Source organism: Chiroxiphia lanceolata, chromosome 22 (genome assembly GCF_009829145.1).
Source record: "Chiroxiphia lanceolata isolate bChiLan1 chromosome 22, bChiLan1.pri, whole genome shotgun sequence".
Classification (NCBI taxonomy): domain Eukaryota; kingdom Metazoa; phylum Chordata; class Aves; order Passeriformes; family Pipridae; genus Chiroxiphia; species Chiroxiphia lanceolata.
This window is the reverse complement of record NC_045658.1, coordinates 2,070,218-2,094,286: the sequence shown is the minus strand read 5'-3', so window position 1 is coordinate 2,094,286 and position 24,069 is coordinate 2,070,218. Positions and strand designations below refer to the sequence as shown.

The 24,069-nt window shown below is 50.2% G+C and overlaps 1 protein-coding gene across 1 annotated transcript in view; it reads left to right on the top strand.

Annotated features, from left to right (window-relative positions):
• Positions 1 to 18,672, top strand: part of ZBTB40 (zinc finger and BTB domain containing 40) — a 30,618-nt gene extending 11,946 nt beyond the window's left edge. The window contains 12 exon segments of the mRNA XM_032709311.1: positions 2,087 to 2,181; positions 2,281 to 2,297; positions 2,345 to 2,537; positions 3,765 to 3,768; positions 3,972 to 4,035; positions 4,628 to 4,792; positions 8,972 to 9,150; positions 9,152 to 9,219; positions 9,701 to 9,910; positions 10,766 to 10,945; positions 10,948 to 10,973; positions 12,138 to 18,672. Coding sequence (XP_032565202.1) covers positions 2,087 to 2,181; positions 2,281 to 2,297; positions 2,345 to 2,537; positions 3,765 to 3,768; positions 3,972 to 4,035; positions 4,628 to 4,792; positions 8,972 to 9,150; positions 9,152 to 9,219; positions 9,701 to 9,910; positions 10,766 to 10,945; positions 10,948 to 10,973; positions 12,138 to 12,464 — 1,528 coding nt within the window. The 3' untranslated portion in view covers positions 12,465 to 18,672.
• The last annotated feature ends 5,397 nt before the right edge of the window (positions 18,673 to 24,069 follow it).

Here is a 24,069-nt window from a genome sequence, read left to right as displayed (position 1 = left end):
ATGACAGATATCATGACAAGCAACAGACATTTGTCTGATCAAGTAAAGAAAAAGAATAAGGAGAGGAGATGACCTGCAAACTCTTTTCTGAGCCTGGGGCGCTATCCAGGAGAAGCACAGAAACAGAAATTTCCTACAGCTGAAGGCAAATTACAGCTCAAAGGACATCTCTCAGCAATCAGTTAAGAGCAATTTGATGCTTTCTGTGATGGCATGGCAGGATGGGGTGATGAGGGGAGAGCAGTGGATGGTGTCTACCTCGACTTCAGCAAGGCATAATATCCTCATAGGAAAGCTCAGGGAATGTGGGTGAGGTGAATGGACAGTGGGGTGGATCAAGAACTGGCTGAATGGCAGACTCAGAGGGTTGTGATCAGTGGAGTAGAATCCAGTTGGAGGCCTGTAGCCAGTGGCATTCCCTAGGGATCAGTCCTTGGTCCAGTCTCATTCAACTTGTTTATCAAACACCTGGATGAAGGGATCAAATGCACCCTGAGCAGACTTTCTGATGATATGGAACTGGGGGGAGTGGCTGGTACATCTGAAGGCTGTCCTGCCATTAAGCAGGACCTTGATAGGCTGGAGAATTGGGCAGAGAGAAACCAAATGAGGTTCAACAAGGGCAAGTGCAGGTCCTGCACCTCGGGAGGAACAACCCCAAGTACCAGCACAGGCTGGGGGCTGAATTACTAGAGAGCAGCTCTGCTGAGAAGGACCTGGGTGTCTTGGTGGGTGATGTGCCCTGGGGACCAGGAGGGCCAGTGGGATTCTGGGGTGCACTGGGAAGAGTGTTGCCAGCAGTTGAGGGTGGTGATCCTGACCCTCTACTCAGCCCTAGTGAGGCACATCTTGAGTGCTGTGTCCAGTTCTGGGCTTCTCAGGACAAGAAGTAGCTATTGGAGAGGGTCCAGTGGAGGCCAGAAAGATGGGGAGGGGTCTGGAGCATCTCTCGTATGAGGAGAGATTGCAGGAGCTGGGCCTGTTTAGTCTGGAGAAGACTGAGAGGGGAATCTCATTAATACCTTAAAGGCAGATGCTAAGAGTCTTTTCAGTGCCAGACTCTTTTCAGTGGTGCCCAGAGACAGGACGAGGAGCAATAGCCATAAACTAAAACACAACAAGTTCCACCTCAACTTGAGGAACAACTTCTTTCCATTGAGGGTGGCAGAGCACTGGAACAGCTGCCCAGGGAGGGTGTGGGGCTTTCCTCTCTGGAGACATTCCAAACCCACCTGGACAAGTTCCTGGGTCATCTGCTCTGGATGACCCTGCAGAAATTTCTGTTCCAGTCTGGTTCAAAAAAGGTGAATTCATATTGGAACTTGACAGATCTGCAGTGGGAAGATCAGGGGAATGGAAAAGCTGCTTTATGGGAGGAGCTGCCTTATATAGACAAGGGAAATGAAGACTGAAAGGGAATATGATTGTGCTCTTATAATGAAATTGGAGAGGAAGGGTAAACATCTCAGAGAGTTTAGAAGGCTTTTTAAGCTAAAAGGTAATGCTGGCACATGTACAAACAGGCATACACTGACCATGAATAAATTTGAGCTGAAAATTAGAAGAATTAGCAGGGGAATGAAGCTGTGGAAGAGCTTTTCAACCAGGGGAAAGGGAGTAAAAATGTAACTAGTTTTAGGACAGATCTTAATAATTTTATTGATGGGACTGTGAAGTGTAGTGCTTCTGTCAGCAGGGAACTGAGCTGGTGCCCTGCAGAGGTTCTCCTCAGGAGCATGGAGTTGGTGGAGAGGAGGTCAAGCTGTATTTGTTGGCTGCCTCTCCCTTGGAGGTATTTTACTGGTATCCTAGAGCTTTTCCAAGCTACAGTGGTTGCACCTAATGTAAGAGATGTCTCATGTGGCCTCGTCAGAGAAAGAATAATTCAATTAATAGATGATTATTTAAATAAAGAGAATGGTTTTTTCTGTCCATCTGTTTTTTGACGGCAAGCAGAAAAATCGGGGAGACAAGGGAAAAGAGACTCTCAATTTTAAAAGTATTTACTAAAAATGTTATGTTGGTTTGAACACTGTCTTTAAGTCTATTTTTGTTTCCTTTAAAAAAATGTTTTTTTGGTTGTCAGCCACTTCCAAGAGCTGGACTTGGTGGAAGAACCCACGAGGGTGGTCTTCGAGCCGATGCACATGGGTTACACCTGGGACACGTGCAGGTGTTCCTGTAACTAGCACCCTGTAACACCTCCCAGTTAAACTGTGGAAGCAGTGGGTATGGATTTACTGCAGTACTGTGATGCTGCTCCTGTTTTTCTGATCTCAGTTCAGATCCAAGAGTTGGTAGGAAGCTCTCACAGGCAGGTTTGTGGCTGATTTTTTTGTTGCAGGTAGCTTTGGATTGCTGTGAAAGCAGCTCCGAGAGGGAAGCCATGGACAACCTGCTCAGGAAGGTGGATGAAGAGAAAACCCTGAATGTGGAAAGCTTGATCAAACTTCTGGGGGCTGTGAAAGCATCATTGCCTGGGCTCCAGCTTCTGCTGGACAACTTGGTGGCAGCAGCAAACATCTCTGATAGCAAAGGTATGGGTAGACTGAACTTCCACTGGTGACTTTAACTTATGGTACTGACTGGCTTTGAAAGCAAATAGCTAAAAATTCCCCAAAACTGTAGATGATGACATTAAATACAGACAGTCTCATACCTGGAATTCTTTGTGATTGAGGGAGATGGGGGCGAAATTTATGTGGGCTGAGCTCCTGTCCTTGACCCAGGCAGCATTTCAGCTCGTGGTCTCTTATGTGGAGCAGAATATGCTGATGGGAATCCCACACTTAGTGTCCCTGTTAGACATCATTGTCTTGGATGGCCAGGTCCCTGCTCCTGTTTATTTTGGTGGGGTTTTATTGTTGCTGCCTCCCTGTGATGGCTCAGGGACTCGGGAGCCCCCATCTTCTGCCTGGTGGGACAGTCTTCCAACTTTGGGTGTGTTCAGACATACCCCGAGCAATTCACATTGAGAGACTCTGAAGTCACATAAAAATTAAAAACTAAATTAACATGCAGTGAAATGTAAATGAGTGCTTAATAGAAAGCAAAACTGTGCTCATAATGCTGATAATTTCCTCTGTAGCAAACATTCCCGACAGGCACTTTGCTTTGTCATTTGTTAAGCACGACTGCTTTCTTGAAACACCAGACTCCCAGCATGGTTAATTATCTCGTGGTAATACCCATTCCAAGGAGGAGCATTCCTTAATTACACAGAGCTGAATCTCCTCAAATTGCAGCTTGAACAAACAGAAGCACAAATATTTCTTATCGTGGGAATGAAGAGGGAGGGAATGATTTGATTTTCCCGGCGACTGATGGATTCGCTGGTGGCACCTTTGGTGTCACCATGCCGTCCTGCTGATGGTGAGGAGGAGGTTCTGCACCTGGCACAGGGCACACTCTGGCTCTGGAGCTCACCTTGGCATGGCAGCAGAGCTGAGAGTGCATTCGTAACAACTCAAATTTGCGTCATAAAATCAGAAGCATTCTGATGGGAGAAGGAGGGAAATAATTCACCTGTGAATTTCCCTTGGCTTTGCTGGGGATCAGACTCATGTCTCCAAGAAGTTTTTGTTCAGGGAGCTTTTCATAATAGCTCAGAATCTTTCCTTTATTATTCCCCCAGCCTGCCATTGCCTCCTTCTCCATCCCAGAGAGTTTTCTCTCCTTACCCGGCACTGTGTGTCTTCTGGGTCCCAGAGACTTTATCTTTCCTCCCCATGCTGTGTGTGTTTAGCTGTTTTTCTCCCTGGTAGTTCTGTGAGAATCATGGATTGTTCTTGTTGGTTCTGAACCAGAATGATTAAAAGACAGAAGTACAGAAAGAAAAATTGTACACGGATGTCTTGGATGAATTATAAGGTTTGGGTTTGGTTTCTCCTACAAAAGTATAACTGTGCATCTTCTTCAATTTAGAAACTTCAGTGGTGAAAAAATCCTTCTTGGATTCATCTGCTTGGCAGTTCTCACTTTTATTTATCAACTAATCAGGTGACAAGGGCTTGGCTCACAGAAGCAGTGAAAGAGGTGTGAGGGGATGCTCTTGAAGATGGCATGGTTTGGGGCTCAAAGGGTGGACAGGCCCTCATAAGCATTGAAAGCCATCCAAAGTTGGAAGTGCCTCTCTGCTGGAGTGTGTTGGATGCTTTATTGGGTGTTTTATATAAATGAGGGCCTGCAGGAAGGCTTTTTGCAAGTGACAAGACCAGGGGAAATTGCCTTAAAATGACAGAGGGCAGATTGAGATTAGATATGAGCTGTGATGAAAGATCTGATGAAGCACAGGTTGATGAGTTAGGTGAGCTGCTAATGTTGCCAGGTGTTGAGGAACAACCTCTTTTTCCATGCAAAGGTGGTTTAAAGTGGGTTAATACCAAAACAGAAGGTCTGAGAATTTATTTTGTTATAACTTCTCTTAATCCTGAAATTCTCTCAACTCATGCACATGTATCAGTGGAGGGACAGATGTGTATGGAAAGGGATTTCTTTTCTGGTTTCTCAAAGCAGATTCCCAGCAGTAGAGATGAATCAGGAAGGATGTGCCCTCACTCCCAGACCAACCTGACCTTTCACAGCCCAAAATCTTTCAGGTGATCTTCTCTTCTTATTATTTCTCCAGCTACTGAGTATTTCTGCTCAGAAGGAAAGTTCAGAGGCCTCCTTGAAAGCAGCTCTGAGCACAGCCCAGGAGAAGTGTGTCCTGACCATGAAGATCTACCAGGTGCTGTGCAGTGTCCCTGAGTCCTTCCCAGACCTGCAGCCAATGATGCAGGAGCTGGGCCATGTGGGTAAGAGAAGCACAGGCTTCACCCTTTTACACATGGTTATGGATGACAGTTTGGTGGTGGACCAAGTGTCCTGGTGGCCTGATTGACCTGGCCAGGTTTTGGGGTTGTACTTGCAGGAGGATTTGCCCTGGCCAGGTGTTGGGGTTGTACTTGCAGGAGGATTTGCAGGGGAGATCTCTGGTTCCAGGCACTGGAGTGTGTGTTTCTCCTGCTGGTAACATGCACCATGTCAAAAGTTTTGTATGTTACAAGGGTTGTGGAGCCCATAACTGACCCTATACTGGTGTTCTTTAACTGTGTTTGCATTTTTCCGCCCCAGCCCTTGCTCTGGAAGCATTTAAGCAGCTTAGTTCTGTAATTTGTATCTATACTGGATTATTTTTCAGAATTATTATCCTTAAGCTGTGGGGTTTCATTGGCTCTTCCTGGGCTGTTGGATCTCTATCAATTTGGACTTAGATTACAGTCAATTGCCTTTCTATATGTGGATTTTTCACAGGCTGCAGAAAGATCATGACAGAGCACACTTGTCACGTGCAAAGATGACCATGATGGCGCAGTTTGTAGTCAAAGACTATTTTCTGAGTTAATTTTCTTAGAATGCTTTAATTTGGCCTTGCTCCATATGCACTTCACAGAGCAAATGCTCCCCTGTGAGGATCTGTGCTAGTTTTAAAACTCAGCAGGAAGACCAAGCCCACTCAAACAGCACCCTTTTCGATAGCAGAGGGAAAAAAAATCCTAAGAGGATTACAAATTGGAGTCACAATATACTGAAGAAACTGCAATAAACACAACAATAACAGTAAAAGATTGCACGGAAGAGGGAATGGTTTAACCAACAAAGACAAGCTGTAGCCTGGCCCCCCCCAGGACAAAACCAAAATGGAGTCTGTTCCTGTGCTGTGTGCCATGTGCCAGCATCCACCATCCCATACAGAGAGCAATTTGATGAACTCCAGAACAAATGCAAAGCTGTAACCACGTGTGAGCCCTGCCCTGAGCTGTGGGAGGCTTTCCAGCTGAGCCCAGTTGTGTCTTTGCATTCGAAGGAAAAATGCTGAACTGGATTTGGTGCTTTAATGACAGGGATAACAGAGGTCCAGGAAGGTAACTGCAGGTGTGCATTCTCCTGGAAGAGATGCAAATGTGACTTGCTAATTCTGTTTGCTCACATACATTTTCATGGCATCATGTTTCCGTGTGCATCCAGATTTTTTGGGCTGAGGAGTCCACTGGGATGTGCACAGTGTGGTTTTTATCCAAGCTCAGGCGCTGGTTCAGCTCAATCCATCCCTATTTCCTTGTGTGGAAATGCCAGTAGATTGCTGGGGAGTTAGAATAAGCAGGTTGCTATTAATGTCTCCTCTTTTTTTTAGGGATAGAAAGTTGAATGACTCGGTCTGAAAATATGGGCCAGGGCCATCAGTCTTTAAGAAGGAACACAAGCCTTGTGGCTTTGAAACTCACCCTCACTCTGTGTTTGGCAGGGACAGACAAAGCCTGGCCCCCTGTGCTGGGGGCAGGTCACCCTCTGTGGTGTCCCCACAGTCTTGAGTAGTGAGGAAATGTTGCTGGAAGGTGAGACTGGGTGTCTGGGAGCAGGGCACAGGTAGGAGACATCTAGGATCTCAATGACTGTTTTAGCTGTAGGGCTTGGAGGGTGACAGCACATGCTCTGCTCCCCTTCCTTGCCTCAGTGGACTCCTGAGAGGTGTCCTACACCCAGTTCAGATCTAGGTCCTCTCTTCTAACTCCACCAAGAGCTGCCACCAATCCAGCTCTGATTTCCAGAGAAAAGGTGATTCTTTCTTATCTGCCTTTCATTCTGTCTTCCTCTGATCCTGCAGGCACTTGTCCCACTCCCCTTGACCCTGTGTGGCTATGCCTTGGGCCAGGGCTGATGCCCTGGTGACCGTGGGGCAGGTCAGCCAGCAGTTTATGTGTCTGTGAATGTGCAGCCCACACGAGCTCATGGACACCTTGCAGTGGGGACCAGAGGGGCCTGGGGAGTCGGTGCCATGGCTCTGGCAGATCCTGCCTCTCTGGCAGCAACATCAGAGAGAGCAGAACTGCTGTCACCGAGTGTCTTTGCAGGGAGTCAAGCCAAGGTTGAGACGAAACCAAGCAAGAAGCAACATCAAAAACAAAAGCCCTGGAAAATGGTATTTACTTGGCAAAAAACACCTATTCTGGATGAAGTGTCCAGAGGAGGATTGCCAGGTACCAACCTCTTTTCTGGCATCCTAAAGATCTTTGCACTGAACCTCAGTATCTTAATTTTGAGGCTCCTCAGCTCTGACACCGCTGCTTACCAGCCCCAAATGTTGCAGGTGACTTTATGAACCAATAGCCATGTGGCTCTTGGCATGAGATATGAGTGGTAACTCTGGGCCTCATGTCTCAGCAGTGTGAGCTTCCTCTGGAAGCTGAGGAGACCTTGTGTTTCTGGGAGCGTATGTGCCACATGGAGATGTGAACAGTCGCATTTCCACTTGAAAACAACAGGTTTTTGCATCTCTACTGCAAAAAAAGCCCTCAAAAATTTCTGGTAATTCATTTAGGTGAGCTGAAGCACTTGGGGTGCCCTTTGGAGGAAACTGCATCCATTCCCAACCACGCTCAGCATTACCAAAGTAATGAGTTGATTCTTTTGGTGGAGGTACAACATGGAATCTCTTGGCTTCTCCTTGGGGTCCTGCTGTAGTTGGAGCACTGTCAGTGCTGGCAGCTGGTGCATGCAAGGACAGGGTTTGGCCTTTTCAACCAACTCCATAACCTCCTCTCCAGCCATCTGCTTTCCAGTGCTCTCTACAGTCACTTCTTGGGAGATCACGTTTGTCAAGATAGGTCTCACTTTCCAGTCTCAGAAATATGTCAAAACTCTATGAAAAGCCTTTTCTTCTTCATGGTCTTGTGTTTTAAAAAAAGTACAGTTATCCTTCTTCAGTTGGGTCAGAAAAACTGACAGTGTTGGTTGCAGGGATGTGAGAAGAAACCTGAGAGGTGACAGGTCAAGGCAACCTTGGCAGAGCAGGACAAACTGGAAACCAGTCTTCCAGTCTGCTGTAAGTTCTCCCTTGATGTGTTCACAGGCTATGGTTCACCAGTTGCCATCTTAAGATTTCCAGGTCTGTTGGAATATATCATTTAGTCTCTAGTTGGTTAGACATCTGGGGCAGTAGTGGTGTGTGGGGAGACACTGCTGAGTTCTTCCCATAGTGAAGGAGGCAGAGATGAAGTTTTGCAAGCATGGGGTGAATTTCCTGTACATTGGCAAAGGGAGAAGTCTGTGCTGGTTTCCATGGTCACACAGCTTCCTGGTTCTCATTATAGCAAAGAAGACAAATGTATCTGTTTGTATTTTGATTTCTTCCATACGTACATTCCCTGTGGGTTTTTTCTGTAGATTGAGATCCTGGGTGAATTTTCCAGCTTGTGCTTTTTGAGGTGATGGTGTTACAGGCACAGGGAAAGCATTAAGCTTTGTGAGAAAGGAACATAATGAGCGATTTAAAATACCTCAGGGCCCCAAGCAGAAGACTCAAAAGGGTCATAGTAAGATTATCTGTTCCCTTTCAAAGAGTTTGTGTTTGTGAAGTGTTTCTGAGATTTCTCGTAATTAAGGGCTGGATATCCACTCTCAGTGGCAGATTTAGGCAGTATCATATCTGAGGCTCAGGTCTGCAAACATTTAAGCATGGCTGTAACTTCATGTGTCTGAGCAGGAGGCAAATGCTTGGAAGCAACAGTTTGAGGAGAGCAAGCTTTTAGGAAAATCTGGCCCTGGTATGTGTGGTGGAGAAATTCGAGGATCACTCTTTATGCATCTTACCATGTACAATGAGAGCCACTTTTGGGCAGAGCCATGTGGCACCATTGCAATGGGCAGAGTGTCTGATTGCCTCTGTGCAGGACAAACTGCCTGTGTAGGAGCATTCAGGAGATGTGAGACTGAGGGGCAGGTACCCAGTCCTACTGGTCACCACTGAACCAGTAATTGCTATTTCCATGGGTCTCTTGACTGAGAGAAGTGGGGAGAAACCCGGGATCGGGAAGTGGAAGGTGAACAGTGAATCCCAAGTTAAATCTCTGGACAAAGATGAGGACAGGAGGCAGGAGGAGCTGGTGCCAAAGAAGCAAAGGAATCTCAAGACAAAGCTTAGTCCAGGAAGAGTTTTGTCTGCAAAGCCTGTGATAAGACCTTCCACTTCTGCTGCTGCCTGAAAGTGCACATGAAACGCTGTTGGGTGTCCAGAGGAAAGCAGATCCAGTGTAAAGAGTGCAGCCGGGTCAAACTGACCAAGAAGGAGCTGGAAAATCATCAGCTGGAGGTCCACAGGGTGGGTGGGGATGGCCAAGGAAAAGAAGAAGAGGCTCCCTGTGGCGTGTGACATCCGTGGAAGAGAGTTTGCTCATGCCTCATGTAGGGTTGGTGGGAGCAGGATGTTTAGGCAGAAGTTTGGACAGTATGGTAAAGTGATAGTCTGAAACTTCCTCCTCCTCCCTGCAGCTCTGTGAGTGCCATGTGTGAGAAACGCAGCTCAGCTCATTTCTCCTGCCCCACTGAGCACAACCACTTTCTGATTAGTTCTTCCCTAATTGGTTTTCCACATGGCTCATCAAGGAAAAGTGGGGCTACTGGCAAATTTAAAAGCCTCCAAAAATAACCGAGCTGTTCCAGTTCCTGGCTGCTTTAGCAGGACAAGTAAGAGGAGCTGAGTCTCTTTGCCCTCCCAGGGGCAGCTCACAATGTCCTGGTGGACTCCAGGCTGGAGGACACCAGTGGACCCTGGTGTCACTGCTGGACCCAGCAGTACAGTGTAGTGGTGCCTCTACAGCAGAGTGAAGCAGGGCTGGCACCAGGTCCCACCAGTGCCACACTGGTGTCCTGCCTGCCTCCCCGGGGATGCAGTAGCACAAGCTGACAGAACACTTGGATGAGAAGCCCTTCTCCTGCCAGGAGTGTGGGGCCAGGTTCGTGGCAAACCCCACGCTGAAGAACCACCTGCAGCTGCACCCGGGGGACAGACCCTTCATGTGCAAGCACTGCCTGAGGACCTTCATGCAGACCTTGGCCCTTGCCTACCACAGCAAGAGGGAGCAGGCTGAGGGTGAGCTTCCCCACAGGAGCCCAGCCATGGGCTCAGCTTGCTCCATCTACCCCTTTGTGCCCTGTTCCTCCCTTTGCCTCCTGGCTGCTTCTCCATCCTTTGGGGGCCTCCTGTGCATTGGGCTACTCCCAGACCTCCTTCACCTGCATGGGTTTGCCTGCAGCTTCCCACTTTGCCCTTATCCAGCTCCTCAGATTAGCCACACAGTCCTCTCCTCCATCTTCCTTGTTTTTCTCTTGAGTCATTCCTCTCTGTCCCATCACACCTAGACTCCAGTGATGCATCCTTCCTCCGGTTATCCTACTTTCTCCTGCCCTTCCCTCTGGCTGAATTCCACATATTTTTCATGCCCCTGCTGCTCCTGCCCCTGCACTCAGTGCCATGTGCTCCAGGGGCTGAGGCAGGGCTCTTCCAGCTCATGGGCACAGAGAATGTATTGATGGGGTTGTAAAAAATGTCCTTGGCTCTATTTCCCATTTTTCCACGAGTGTGATGCAGTTGGGCAATGCATTTTGAACATGAGACACACCAGTGTGAAAGTGTGTAGTACCTCTGGATACCTGAGGTCGGTGCTAATTTAATCCTCCCTGTGCAGGTGTGGAAAAGTGAGACTTCAATGGTTTGATGCTATGAGTAGGGTTATCTCAAGAATAATGGCAAACAGGCTGCTGGGAGCTCACCATGGAAAGCTGTTGGTATGCAGGAACAGTAAAACCTATATGTGAAGCCCAAACTCCAGTTCTAGTTTCCACCTGGAAAGTAAAATGTCCCTCCCTTTTTTTGACTGTCTCTTAAGTCTTCTTTTCCCTTGATTTCTTTGCTCTCTGTGGTTTGTGCTGTGTTTCTGGGTGGCAGACACTGAAGATCCCTACAGCTGCAAGAAGTGCCAGATGAGCTTTGCCACCCTGCAGGAACACTGCAAGCATGTCCATGAAGCACCTTCCTGGGAATACCAGCCCTGCCCTACCTGCTCCAAAATCTGCAGTGCCCCATCACTCCTGGAGCACCACATGGTGACCCACACTGGGGGAAAGCCTTTGGAATCTGTGACAGGACTTACCAGGTGAGCTGGTGCAGCCAGGAGTTGGTCTCATATGCAAAGGTTGCTGTTGCCTGCTCCTGCACCAGGATGTCTCTCCAGGCCATGTGCAGCAGTTTGGGGTTGGCAGAGGGATAACTTGGACAGAGGAGGCAGAGTCCATTAGGGAAAAGGCAGGACCATGGGGAGAGATGGGCTGTGACTGCAAAGGGCTACATATCTCATTCACCCAAGTTTCTAGCTACCAAGAGGTGTAGGAATTAAAAATAGTCGTGGTGCAAATGGCATGCCTTGGAGGGAATGTGTGTGGGAGCACATTGCTACAAAGGAGCAAGAATTCACACCAAAAGGAGACCTGAGACAAGGATCAGGGATTCAGCTGTGCTCAGCTCCTCAGGGACAATTGAGAAACAGAGTGAGGTGTAAATGCTTGTCCTGTGGGAGGAGGATCAGGTCTTGTATCTGTTGAGCATAATTCCCCTGATACTTCTGCTTTCTACACGGTTCTTGCTGTTGTGATGCCCCTGGAACTGAATCATGGAATCCCGGAGTGGTTTGGGTTGAAATGATTCCCCATTTTTAGAGGGGTCTGTGATGTAACCCCCCCAGCCACAGCGCTCTGGCATTTCTGTGCTGGCACGAGGAGGTCTTGCTGGAGGGGAAGCAGCTCAATCCTGGCTTTCAGGAGCCGAGGAGGAGGATTGGCAGGGTATACAGAGGTGCCTGGCTACTCACAGGCTGTTAACACCCCGATGACACCCCATGAGACTACAGCTGTTCTGTTGGAGGCCCAGTGCTAGGGCTAGGGCCTCTTCCCCTTCAAAATCTCAGCCATCAGTGGAGAACAGTTCCTTGGATGAGAGAACCCAATGTGCAAGATTCCCTGGGATGGCATTCCTCCAGTGGATAATCACAGAGTGTTTACTGTCTACAGCTGCTTGTGGAGCTAAATTATAGCAATTTTGTGGAGAGAAATATTCAAATTACTCTCCTATCTTCTCTTGCATCACTGGTGTGTGTGGTTTGGCGTTTCCCATTAGTCCCATGCCTGTTGTAATTGCAGACCTGTGGTGTGAAGCTAAATGTTATTACCTGAGCTGAGGCTGGGGAAAGTGTGGGCAGCAAAGGGATCCTGGGGAAAGTGGTGCTGTACATGTCTGACTCTTGCACCATCTTCCTTCCACACAGGTGATTCCAACGTGGCAGCAAGGAGCAGCAGAGCACATCATCTCTTTTGATGGCACCCAACTCGTTGGCTCCCAAGTCTTTTTGGTGTTGCCTGAATCCCATGTGAGCCAAAGTGGCTCTGAGCAGGTGGCAGTGACTAAGGAGGACTTGTTTGATGACAAAGTAACTCTGAATTGTGAAGAAACCAAGTGGGAGACAGTGGGGGGTGCCTCCAACTGCCACTTGGTATCCCCTGGACTTGTTGAGGAGCTCAGTGTGCTGCTCCAGCTCAGAGATCCAGGACTTCACTGGGAAGGCAATCCCAGGCAGGCAGCAAGCACAGAATGACCAGGGACAGGAGAGGTTCATAGACATTCACTGCCTGGGAAGTCTCCCTGCATTAAGCAGCTGCCAGCTCAGGTGAGCTGGACCACCTGTCTCTCCCAGGTGAGAAATAAAGCAGAGGAAAAAAATGGGAATTGGGTGTGACCCTCTGCTGCTGTGAACGGAGGGGAGGGGACTGGTGCAGGACAAAACTGGGGTGTGTGGGTATGGGAAGGAAAAAAAAAAGCTGTCCTGAGAATTTAGGATGGAGATTTTTATGGCTGAATCAGTGATACAGTCACAGGTATCTTCTCTGCAGGGTGTGTGAGGGCTGCTTTGTGTCTTCTACTCTCACCTGTACTGATGTGCAGCCAGAGGCCTCTTCCAGCACAGATCTGACCTTTGGGTCTCTCTTCTCCAGCAGAGACTTCCTGGGAACTGGGCTAAATGACTTCAGTGCAGCACAGGTTCTGATCCCATCCATATTTTTGCTGTAACTGTCTGTTAGGAAGGAGGGTCCAAGGCAGATCTGGGGATCCCCATCCTCTCTGCAAGCAAACAGCCCTGAGATGTCCCACCACCCTCTTAATTCACCAGGAACATGCTGAAAAAGGAGGAGGAGTTGTGCCTGCATGCCAGGGTCCCTCATTACTGGTGACAGTGGCTTGGCACTAATGAAAGTATTTGAGTGTGGGATGGCTGCTGTGATGAATGCAAGTGGACATTCCCCTGCCACACGGGGGGCACTGCCTTGTAAAATGCATTCAGGTGCCCACTGTAAAGTTTGCTTCTCTGGTGCCAGCAAGATGCAACAGCTTCATTGCATCACACCACTCCCTTTAAGGCTAAATTTCATAAAGCTTTTTTATCTGCAGCTTCCTAAAATATAATCTGATAATTAATGGTTTGCTGAATCCGTTATGAAGTGCAATTAGATAGATGCAGGGTTCCTGTGGCTCTGAGGGGACTGGTAGCATTTATCTTCCTTTCCTTCGTGCCAGAAGGTTGAACTCTGCCACTGGAATATTTCCACAGGGAACGGTGATCCCGCCAGATCTCAGAGCCTGGGACCCCACGGTGAGCAGTGCCCTGTTGTGTCCTGCTGCCCAGAGCCACGGGAGGTGAACAGATTGGAGTTTTCCAGCAGCATCTTGTGCTGGCTGCTCACTGCCACCAGGCAGAGATGGTGGCACAGGAGCGTGCCAAGGTGGCTGTGCCAGTGAGAGAGTTTGTTCCCATTATAACTTGGAAGGAACAGGGGAGCAGCAGAGCTCCCAGGAGAGGGGCTTGGGGGAGCTCATGACATTTTGTGTGTGTGTGTGTAGCAGCAAGCATATGACCCTGCTGAAGTGTTGCACATGTCTTGAAGGGCTCCCACATATGGTTTGTCCCCCCAAGCTTTTCAAGGATGGTGACACGGAGGAAGCATGAGGTTAAGCTGCCACTGAATCCAGAAATGACCAGGAGATGGTGCTCAAGGCCTTGAGGATTAGTGTTAGTGGCCAGGTGCCTCTGCACCTTTGTGGAAGCTCCTCTGAGCCTTCCCAGGCCTTCCCCAGCTCCTGGGCTGCCAGCCATGGGGAGATCTTGAGCCACTGCCAAGCTGAAGGAGAACTCCAAGCCCTGGACAGGTCACCTCCAACCCTGGATATCACTGCTTAAAGAGCCTGAAGCTGGGTCTTGGCCACTTGTAGAGAGGGTAAAATGCACTTGTTACTGAGGTGAAGAGATAAAAAAGCCTGGGATCCCCCTTGACCAGGAGAGGGGCCAGAGGGGGAGCTGCTGGAGCCCATCTCATGTGTGGCATGTGTGCATGGCACTTGGGCTGAGCATGGGGATAATGACACAACGAGCAACTGTGTCTTGATGGTTTCAGAGCAGATGTGCTGGGAGGAAAGTAGTGGATTTTGTCCCACAAACTGGTGGAGTTGGAAGCTGTTCCCCCTTTTCTGACTCCATGGGAGCTGGGAGCTGTGGAAATCCTACACAGGCTGTGGGGTGGCTCTGGAGTGGGGAGTGGATTGTCCAGACAATGCTTTGCAGGTGTCCTGGCCTTTGTGTGTGAGCCAATATCTGCAGGGAGAGCTAAGGTGAAGCTAATGTCCATTTGTTCCTGAAAAACTGTGGAGGGGGGTAAAGGTTTAGCAGGGCTTATGGAGAAGTTTCCCTTATTTCTATCCATCTCACAGGGCAGAGGCAGCTCAGCCAGGGCACAGCAGGTGTTTGGGGCCTGTTGGCTGTGATACCTTTGGTCCCTGATTCCTTCTTGTTGTTACAGCTGGAGGGGGACGGTGTGGGTATCACTTCAGGGGTGGTTCAGGCTCACCTCTCCTGTTTGGGGCCATCTCTCCTGCCTTTCTGCCCAGCAAGGTCCTGTGTGGGCATATCCTCAGCAGAATCCTGCCAGCTCCACACACCCAGTGAGAGCTCTGTAGCTCGACAGAGCCCATCAAGTGTCTCCTATATCATTATGAGGAGATAATAACTTACTTCCCCCCATTCCAGTTCCTTCTTGATAGATGAGGTATGTAGAGCAGAGCAAATTGCAGCATTAGCAACACCCATGTCCTAACCGGGAGGGAGATGCATTTCCCAGGACACATCCTGGTCTGGTGTGCACCACACTGGAGATGCTGATTGCTGGTGATTCCTTGTTTTCTCTGTAAAAGTAAAACATGGAGAAGGAAAGATGTATCTGCAGAGTGTCATTTGAAGCAATTCGCTGGAAAAGAAAACCTTCTTGTGCTTGAAAATATGATTTTTTTCAAATCTTCTCCCAGGTGCTGGGTGACCCACTGGGTTTTGGGTCCTGTGCCCCCCTTGACCTTGGTGCCATCCTCTAAGGAAGCAGGTCAGGCTGGAGCATGGGACCATCCTGCCCTTCACTGTGTCCTCCTGTTGGAGCTGCCAGATGCTTTTGGGAAAAGGGCAGAGTGCCTCTAACAAACTGAGAAGTGACATCCCATGGAGGACTTTAGGTCAGGTACTGGTGGAATGACAAGACAAGGTGAAATGGCTTTAAGCTGGAAGAGGATAGATTTAGATGGGATATTAGGAAGAAATTCTCCCCTGTGAGAGTGGTGAGGCCCTGGTTCTGACCCCGTGTCTGTCCTGTTGCTGTGGGATCCTTCGGAACAAGGCAGTGTGCCTTGTGTACAGCACTTGACCTTTCCCATGTAAAGTGTCATTTCACAGCCTCAAGGTGCTATTTTAACAGTGCCTGCAAATTCAGTGCTCTGGGCTTCATTTTTGGGTTGAGGTTTTTATTATTTTTAAATCCAACCTGTCTGTAATTAGGGGCAAAGATGCCGCTGCTCACCCAGGGGTTAAAGAAGGAGGTGGCAGGAGCATGGAGGGAGTTTGGACAGAGCTTGAAGCCTCTTGTGGGGGAGAGGAAGAGGAGAATGGTCTGAAAACACTGTGTGTGTGGTTCAGGCAAGCCCTGGCAGCCCCAGGTGATGCTGATATCTTGGCAAATTTTAATGATGGTCTGGCAGGCTGCCGGCATGGCCCCAGTGAATTCAGGCACTGGAGAAGGGAAGTGATGTCTCCAACAGCCTCCATCCAGCTCAGCAAAACCTGAGTGCCCTTTCACAGCATGGAAATGAGACACAGCAGCAGCCAGAGGGATCCTCCCAAATTTCGGTGGTTTGCTGCAGACGGTGAGAGCTGAGGCACTTCCCTGGGACATGGGCTTGGTAACCTTCTGTCCTGGGATGAGCAGGCTGATGGCTGATGGGGGGCCTGGCTGCCTCCCCAGCATCAATTCCTGAGCCCCAGCACCGTCAGCTGCAAGAGGCCTCCTTACAGTAACCTCCACAATTCCCGATTTCCTTTTGTCAGGTCTCCAGCCAGCTTTCTGCACAAGCAGAAGCTCTCACTCTGCCTTCCCTGAAGCTCTCATTCTGCCTTCCCTGCACCCTTTATGATCACTCAAAGCAGGAAATCTACCCAGGTTTCTAATCATGTTTAAGCAAACCTGATAAAGTGCAGTTCTTAGTCCATTTAACATCAGACACACGGATGCTGTGTAAGTTGTGGTATAAAATCTTCATCTACAGTGGGAGTGGGGCTGGGAAGCACCTGTGGCTCAGACCATGCCACTGGTTTCTGTGACCTGCAAGGAAGCAGAAAGCCCTTGCTGGTGAGACAGAGGCTGGAGGAGCAGTGAGGAGCAGTGGGGATCTGAAGTGCCTGGCATCACTAAGTGTCAGGCTGTGTGCCTGGGAAGGTGCCACGCTGGCTGTGTGGGGACAGGAGGGGATTGGTTAGGATGTGTGACAGCGTCCTGAGGGCTGCTGGGTGGAACAAGAGCCCTGAGCAACGTTTGGGGGCTTTAGGAGCTGCTTCTGGCAGAAGTCAAGAGGAGTTTCCTGTTGCCCCTGCTCTGAGCATTGCTGCAATGAGATGTCAGTGCTCACCCACAGCAGCGTGTGACAAGGAAATGACAAACTGAAGGCTCTGCAGGAGACATGTACCTGACAGCACGAGTCAGGAGGTGGGAAACCTGTCTTGAAGCTCTCACTGCTCCACGTGGCTGAGGAGTGACCCGGAGGTACCTTCATCCCCTGTGCTGGGAGATGGTGCTCTTTACCATCTCTGCACTCTGGCAAGTGCTGGAGAGCATCAGTATTAGTCAAGGTCCATTTGTACAGAGCACAAATACTCAGCTTGGCCTTATTTCCCTTTTCTTGGACACCCTGGAAATGCCTGGCATTGTGGGTGGTCCAGACAGTGACCTTTCCACTCCTGACAGGAGCAGTCAGTCCCTGTCTTGCTTCTGAGGAGCTCAGGGTCAAGTTTGTTGGCCGATATTCCTTCATCCCGTGGATCAGGGATGCTCAGAGCCCTGCAGCATATGGGAAGCCTTGTCTGGGCAGGCTGGCTGCTTGTGTTCTCTGTGCTTCCCAGACTTTCTCCCGCTGGCCCCAAAGCCTCCTGCAGATGGGGAGGGCTGGCTGGGATGGGTCTGGTGTGCACATCCTCCCTTCGAGCACCAGGAGGAGCTGCCAGCAAATGGGTCTGTCCTGATAGATTAGATCTATCTTGAGGCTGTGCAAGATCATCTCAGCCCACAGGTCTTCCAGCCACTGGAGGCTTCCTGCTGGAGCTGGAGTTTGCTCTCTTTCTCTTGGCTGCAGTAAGGTGAGCAGAGCCCTGCCTCAGGTTTCAGGCTGCCTGGGGAGATAATCCATGCCCCTCCAGCTGTGCTGAACCTGCTAATGGGTGTGATGATGGCTTTCCCTGACATGTGAATCTGGCTTTCCCTACCCAAGGAGGCCAAGGCCATATGTCACCTCCTCCATGGCCTTGGCCTTCCTGGCCAGCACTTTGATGGGGAAGAGTTGAGCTCCAGTCTTTGCCAGCTGCCCTCATCCCTCAACTTTGCTGTCCTTCACCTGGACTAGGTCTCCCTGCAGGTTCACCCCAGCCCTCCACCTACCTTCCCCTGATCTGCCATCACCCAGACCTTCTTCCCCAAAGCTCCTCCTGCAGAGGTGTGCCTGCACCTCGATGTGTTCCTGCCCCATGCAGGGTTTTGCTCTCTGTAGAGACTACATGTGGGGGCACATCTGGAAAGTCTCCAATTGCAGGTATATAATTCCCATTCTGATCTTCTGCAGGAGCCACAGGGGGACTCAGTGCTGGGTGGAAGATGGGTGGAATGGCTGTAAGGACCCCACAAATGTGGGGGTCGTTCCCTTTGTCCAACTCGTGTGTTTATTTTTCCAGCTCAGAGGCTCCAGCGAGACACTGTTTAGAGCAGAGCTGCCCCATCCACTGATACTTAGTGCCATAATAACATCACATTGGTTCAGCACATTGCACTTCAGACCTGCAGTTGTTTCCTTTGTCCCTGAGTGTTTAAAGCTGTTGTTACTGAGCTGTCCAGTGACACAAGGGGCTTTCTCCAGCAGGGTTATAGATGATAGTGAGTTTGGTGATACACAGGAGCAGGTCAGATGATCTCTGTGGCGTGTGTGAACTCCTGTTTATCAACAGCCGGTCTCTGTGAGCAGTGAATTCCCTCTGCAGCTCCCTCCAGCCTCTCACATCAGCTAACCCAGATAATCCTTTGCTATCTGCCACATCTCAGTAGATCTATTAAACACACACGAGTTCTGGTGTCCTTGTGCATAACCAGGGTATGTTGCAAGATTTCAAATTCCCCAGTGCAGGATTCTGTCAAAGTTTTGTTGAAAGTCTAAATAAATAAACCCCTTTTACACATCCATTTCTCAGTGGTTCTGAGGGCTGTTCTGTTTTAAAGGTGAGGCATTGCTGTTCCCCCAACAGACTGCTTCACATTGTTGGTGGTACAGCTGGCCAGGAGCTGCTGCAGCTGATGAGACCCCATGGTAGGTGATTGGATTTGGAATTCCAGGGGCTTTGCACAGCTGAGGTTGGGTCTCCCTACAGCTCTAGTGGAGGATGAGGACAGATCAGACCTGCTTTGGGGGTTCACAGTGACTCATTTCATGATGAAGAAATCAAACCCTCAGCCCTGCCATGTGTCCAGCCTCTCTGGCTGTGTCCCTCTGGGATGTGCACAGGTGACTGCCAAGCACTGGCACTCTGGAGGGCCAGCAGAGCAGGAGCACAGGGAGCACATTCCTGCTGCTACTCCTCGTTGCTTCTGTGTCAGTACCTGTCCCCCCCTGCCCGGCTCTCACTGCAAAAGGCTCTACCACTCCTGCATTCCTAATGCAAACATTGCAGGAGGATGATTCAGCACTTGGCAGAGAATTGCAGATGCTCCAGAGATTATTTTGAGCGTCTTGGAGTGGCTCTGGGAAGCAGTGGGGTGATCAGGGTCCCTGCACTCTTCCCTGTGTCAGTCGAGGCTCTGTGCAGGGATGTGGAATGCAGCACTGGGCAAGCCCAGCACGCTGCCCTCCTGTCTCTGAGTCTGCTTTCCCCCTCCCAAAACTCTGCAGCCCCGGCAGGGATCCAGTGCTCCCCTTCCCCCTCAGGGAGCAGACAGCTCATCCTGCCAAAAAGATCGAACACAATTTCCTTTTTCTGTGTCACAGGCTCATTCCTGGGGCTGTGCTCAGGCCAGGTGCTTGCAGGGAGAGGTCTCCTGTTGGGAACAATCCCTTCCACTGGGCTGGGGGGATTACTCAGACCTGTAATTTGAGTGGGGACTAACTGGTTTTGGTTTAAACGTGGAAACTGCTGTCTGCCATGATGGGAAGCAAAAAGAATCCAAAAGCAGCTGGAATCAATGGGCTGCAGCTCAAGGGGATGAACAGAGCCCCAAGCTGCTGATGGGATTCAGCAGGGGCTGTAGGACCTGCCTGTCCCTTGGGAACAATGGCTGGACCCTGAGGGCTTGGACAGTGGCATCTCTGCTAATCTCTGATCCCCAGAGCACCTCTGCTGGCTTGGCCCTGTCGTCCCTCTGAGCCCTTGCACTGATGGTGGTGCCTTGGGGGAAACCACACTGCTGGTGCTCTGGAGACCCCGAACAGGGGGTTGGCAGTTTCACCCACAGAAGCTGTTTAATTTGGGGTGGTGGTGAGGGCTGGGGGCAGTCTCCCTCCCTGCACTGTGGGGAGCTATCCCCATCCTCTGCTCTGTGTGTTTGGAGCAGGTCTCTGCTCATCAGTGGGTTTCTCTGTTTTCTTCTGGACCTGCTTGTCGTGCCACATCCCTCCCTTGTCTCCAGTGAGCTCGCTTGGCAAGCCTTCCTCCATGCTCCATATGCTCTGTACTGCATGGGCTGGACAGAATGGATGAGTTTTCCCCTCCCAACCTTGTGGGAGCGTGACCAGAATAACTGTCTGCTGAGACCACGGGCCTCCTGCCCTGTCCTGGACAATGGGGCCATTGGCACTGAGTGCCAAGGAACCAGCCTGGTCACTCTCCTCTGGAGGCAACACCCAGGGTGACGATGGGGGCCCAGAATCTTCGAGATGCCTGCCCAAGGGATGGTCCAGGAGGGGATCTCACATGCTCAGGTGCCCTGATCCACCCACCTGGTCTGCTCTGGGTAGCTTCAGCAGGAAAGGGGAGAGGAGGGAGGTGCTCACATGAGGCTGCCTGGTCTTGGAGGAGGAGCAGAGTGGAGCGGCTGTTGCTGGGCAGAATGATGGAAAAAGAGGATTGTGACAACCAGTATTACCAGGGAGTGTTCCCTGTCCTCCCCCACCACTCCCCATTGCCTTTTTCTTTTTATTTTTCTCTAAACTCAAATAATGCAGAACACATCCACGGAGATTTTGGCTCAGTTTTCCCCCCCAAAAAACCCCTTTCGTCTGTGATGAAGCCTGAGACATCTCCAGCACAAAGGGTTCTTTTTTTTTTTTTTTTTAAAGTTGTTAATGCTTTAAAAAAGGGGTTTAGGAGAGAATGACCTTCGGTGTCGGTTCTAATCTCACTGCACGAGTCTCTAATATCCCTTGCTCACACAAATACATAACACCCAGCTTCCTCCAGAGCATCCTTCAAGAAAATCAATGAGGAAATGGGATTTGCCATGCTGGTCCAGCTCGCTCAGGGCCCTCTCTTCAGAGGTGACTGGACTCACGCACCAAAGGTAAAAATCCTCTGCCACCCACTCCTGCAGCAGCCTGAGGGAAAAAGAAATCCCTTCAGAGCATGGTTTCCCCTCAGATTTTAAGTAAATATTCTGGCCATCCCTGTTGGAGGGCCAAACCCTGTTACAGTGCTGCAAGGCCTGTAGTATCCAGGTTGGAATGAATTCACAGATCACTTGGCAAGACTTGCTTCAGGCCCCTTGCATCCAGGGGAGCAGCTCCAGGAACTTCCAGCTGTGAAATCACAACCTCAAACAGGGTGAGACAGAAATGACATCTGATGGGCACTGTTGATGTTGATGTCACCCATAGGAGGACTCCAGCTGTATGTCCTGCTGTGCCTCTGTGCTGTCACACCCTGTGGTGTGACCAGCTATGCCAGTGTGGCATCTCTGAGGGCTCAGTGATGTTGGGAGGAAAAGGCCTAGCAAGGGTTTGAGTAGGGGGCTGTGGTGAACTAGATGATCTTCAGAGTTTCTGTCCAACCTCAACTTGTTCTGCAATTCTGTGGTTGCAATTTTTTGGCAGATCTCTTCCATTTTTCCTGAGGATTGAGTCCATGGCTTTGGCTGGGTTCCCCTGCTGCAGCACAGACCACTGTCACAGAACTACAGAATGGTTTGGGTTGGAAGGGACCTTGAAGTTCATCTCATTCCATCCCCCTGCCATGGGCAGGGGCACCTTCCACTAGACCAGGTTGTCCAACCTGACCTTGGACACTTCAGGGATGGGGCAGCCACAGCTTCTCTGGGCAACCTGTGCCAGGGCCTCCTCACCCTCACAGGAAGAATTTCTTCCCAATATCCAGTCTAAATCTACTCTCCTTCAGCTTAAGGTCATTCCCCCTTGTCCTATCACTTCATGTCCTTGACTGAAGTCCCTCTCCAACCTAAGCAAACCCTAAACTCAAGAGTGCTGCTTCCATATTTCTGCTAGTCTAAAAACCAAACACCTTTGCTGTAGGCTCCAGTGCAATCCTAGTGTCAAGACAGAATGAAGCAAGGTGGACATTTTGTCTCACCTGGTTCCTGAGGGAGGAATATCTGACTCCCAGTTATGCCACTTATCCAGAAAGATGGGTGTGTGGTACTTTGGTCTGCTCTGTGCAGAGCCTGGGAGGTTCCCTGTAGTTCGAGTGACCATTTGACAGCTCTGTGCCCAAGGTAGTAGCCCTATGAGAGCACTGTTATGACCTCTTTCACTTCCCACAGGTCATACCAGCTCTGTCTTACTGTGAACACGATTTGTACCCGGCTCTGGAGGTATCAAACCATAGGTTCCTCTGTCCTGGACCACACTGCCCTCTTGTCCCAGTGACGTTAATCTGACCATGCAGCTTCCACAAGTACCCAGACATCCAGCTGGATGGCAGCCCCATCCTGCCAGCATTGCAGTCTTGGGGCCTCAGGCTTGTCACAGTGCAAGACACCACCAGGTAGGTCCTAGAAGCTGTGGGATCACACACCTGAGCAGTGCATCACTGTGAACATCCTGGGGGGCAGGCAGAGATATCAGCTCCTCTCTCCACGTTCAGCCTCCATGCAGGCCGTGGCTGTTTGCCAGTCTGATTCCGTCCTTCCAGGGGTTTCCTTTCTTTGAGGAAGCTGGTGTTGCTCAGTAGTAGTACAGCTTGATGCTGTCCCCTTTTCCCTGTCAGGGTCGACCATCCTCCCACCCTCATGGTTGCTGCAGCTCCAAGCCACATGCTCCATCTGTGCCGGGGACACAGCGGCTCTCGCTGCCTGCAGGCACGTCCCAGCACTCACAGAGCTGTTTTAACTTTGCCCTTCTGCCTTCTGTTCACCAGCTTCCAGATCTGCCCTTTCTGGTTCTCTCCACGTCTCCAAGGCTTCCCCAGCTCTAGGATGGTGTCTGGCCTTGGATGTGGGACGTTCCCACTCTGCACTGGCTTCAGTCTGTCCCTAATGGGAGTGAAGAAAGCTCTCATGGGACCAAGGCAAGCAGTCTGGTAGTGTTCACTTCAAAAATGCATCACTTATCCAAGCTGTAAATGCTCTGGAAGGGACTTAAAGGTTCTTCTCCTTCCAGCCTGCTTACCATGGGCAGGAACACCTTCCACTAGCCCAGGTTGCTCCAAGCCCCATCCATCCTTGAACATTTCCAGGGATGGGGCAGCCACAGCTTCTCTGGGCAACCTGTGCCAGGGCCTCCCCACCCTCACAGCCAAGAATTCCTTCCCAATATCCCATCTAACCCTGCCCTCTGTCAGTGGGAAGCCATTCCCCCTTGTCCTGTCACTACATGCCCTTGTTAAAAGTCCAACAGGCTGCTCAGAGCACAAGGCTGCTGAGTCACTGCTAGTAACAAAACTGGGCTGCAGAACCCATCCCCTTGTGTCCCACTGCTGCTGCAGAGCTCCTGGAGCACCTCCACTGGGCAAATCCAGTCCATTTGCAAGATTTCCTCCCCAGCTGGGCACACAGAGGCATGTGCATCTTCTACTGACAGCTGAGATTTGTGAGTATTGACTTCATTATTCAGTGATTAAAATATTCCAGCCTCGTTGCGACATGGGGGTGCATTAATGATTTATGGTATTGCATTTTGATTCGACACCTTTAAAAGCGGCTTGTGCGGTGGATTCTGCTGAAATCTGGAAATTAAATCTGGAAATTTACCTGTTTAACTGGCTCGAAAGGTAGGACAGTGGGCTGGATGGACCACGGAGAAAATAATCTGGAAGTGTCTTTGGACAGTGCCTGTGCCCCAGAGCGGGATGGCTGCACCCGAGGGGGTGGCACTGGCTGGGGTGACACCACCCATCTCCACCCATGACAGGAGGCTGGTGTCTGACCCTCTGCCATTCTTCTTGAGGCAGCTTTTGCAGAGTTTTAAGTCTCTTGTAAAGTGATGGGTCCTGGGAGCAGAGGGGGCTTCCAGGAGTGTTTTTGGGTCACAGGGGCTTCAAGCTCAGCACTTCTCTCCATGCTACCGTCCCACCTTCCTGTGGGACACTGCTCTGCAACCATCTGTCCCAACAGACCATCCCAGCCCTTCCCCTTGCTCCTCTGGTGGAGGAGGCTGAGAACGAGACACAGTTACCTGTGACTTTGCTGTCCCTGCAG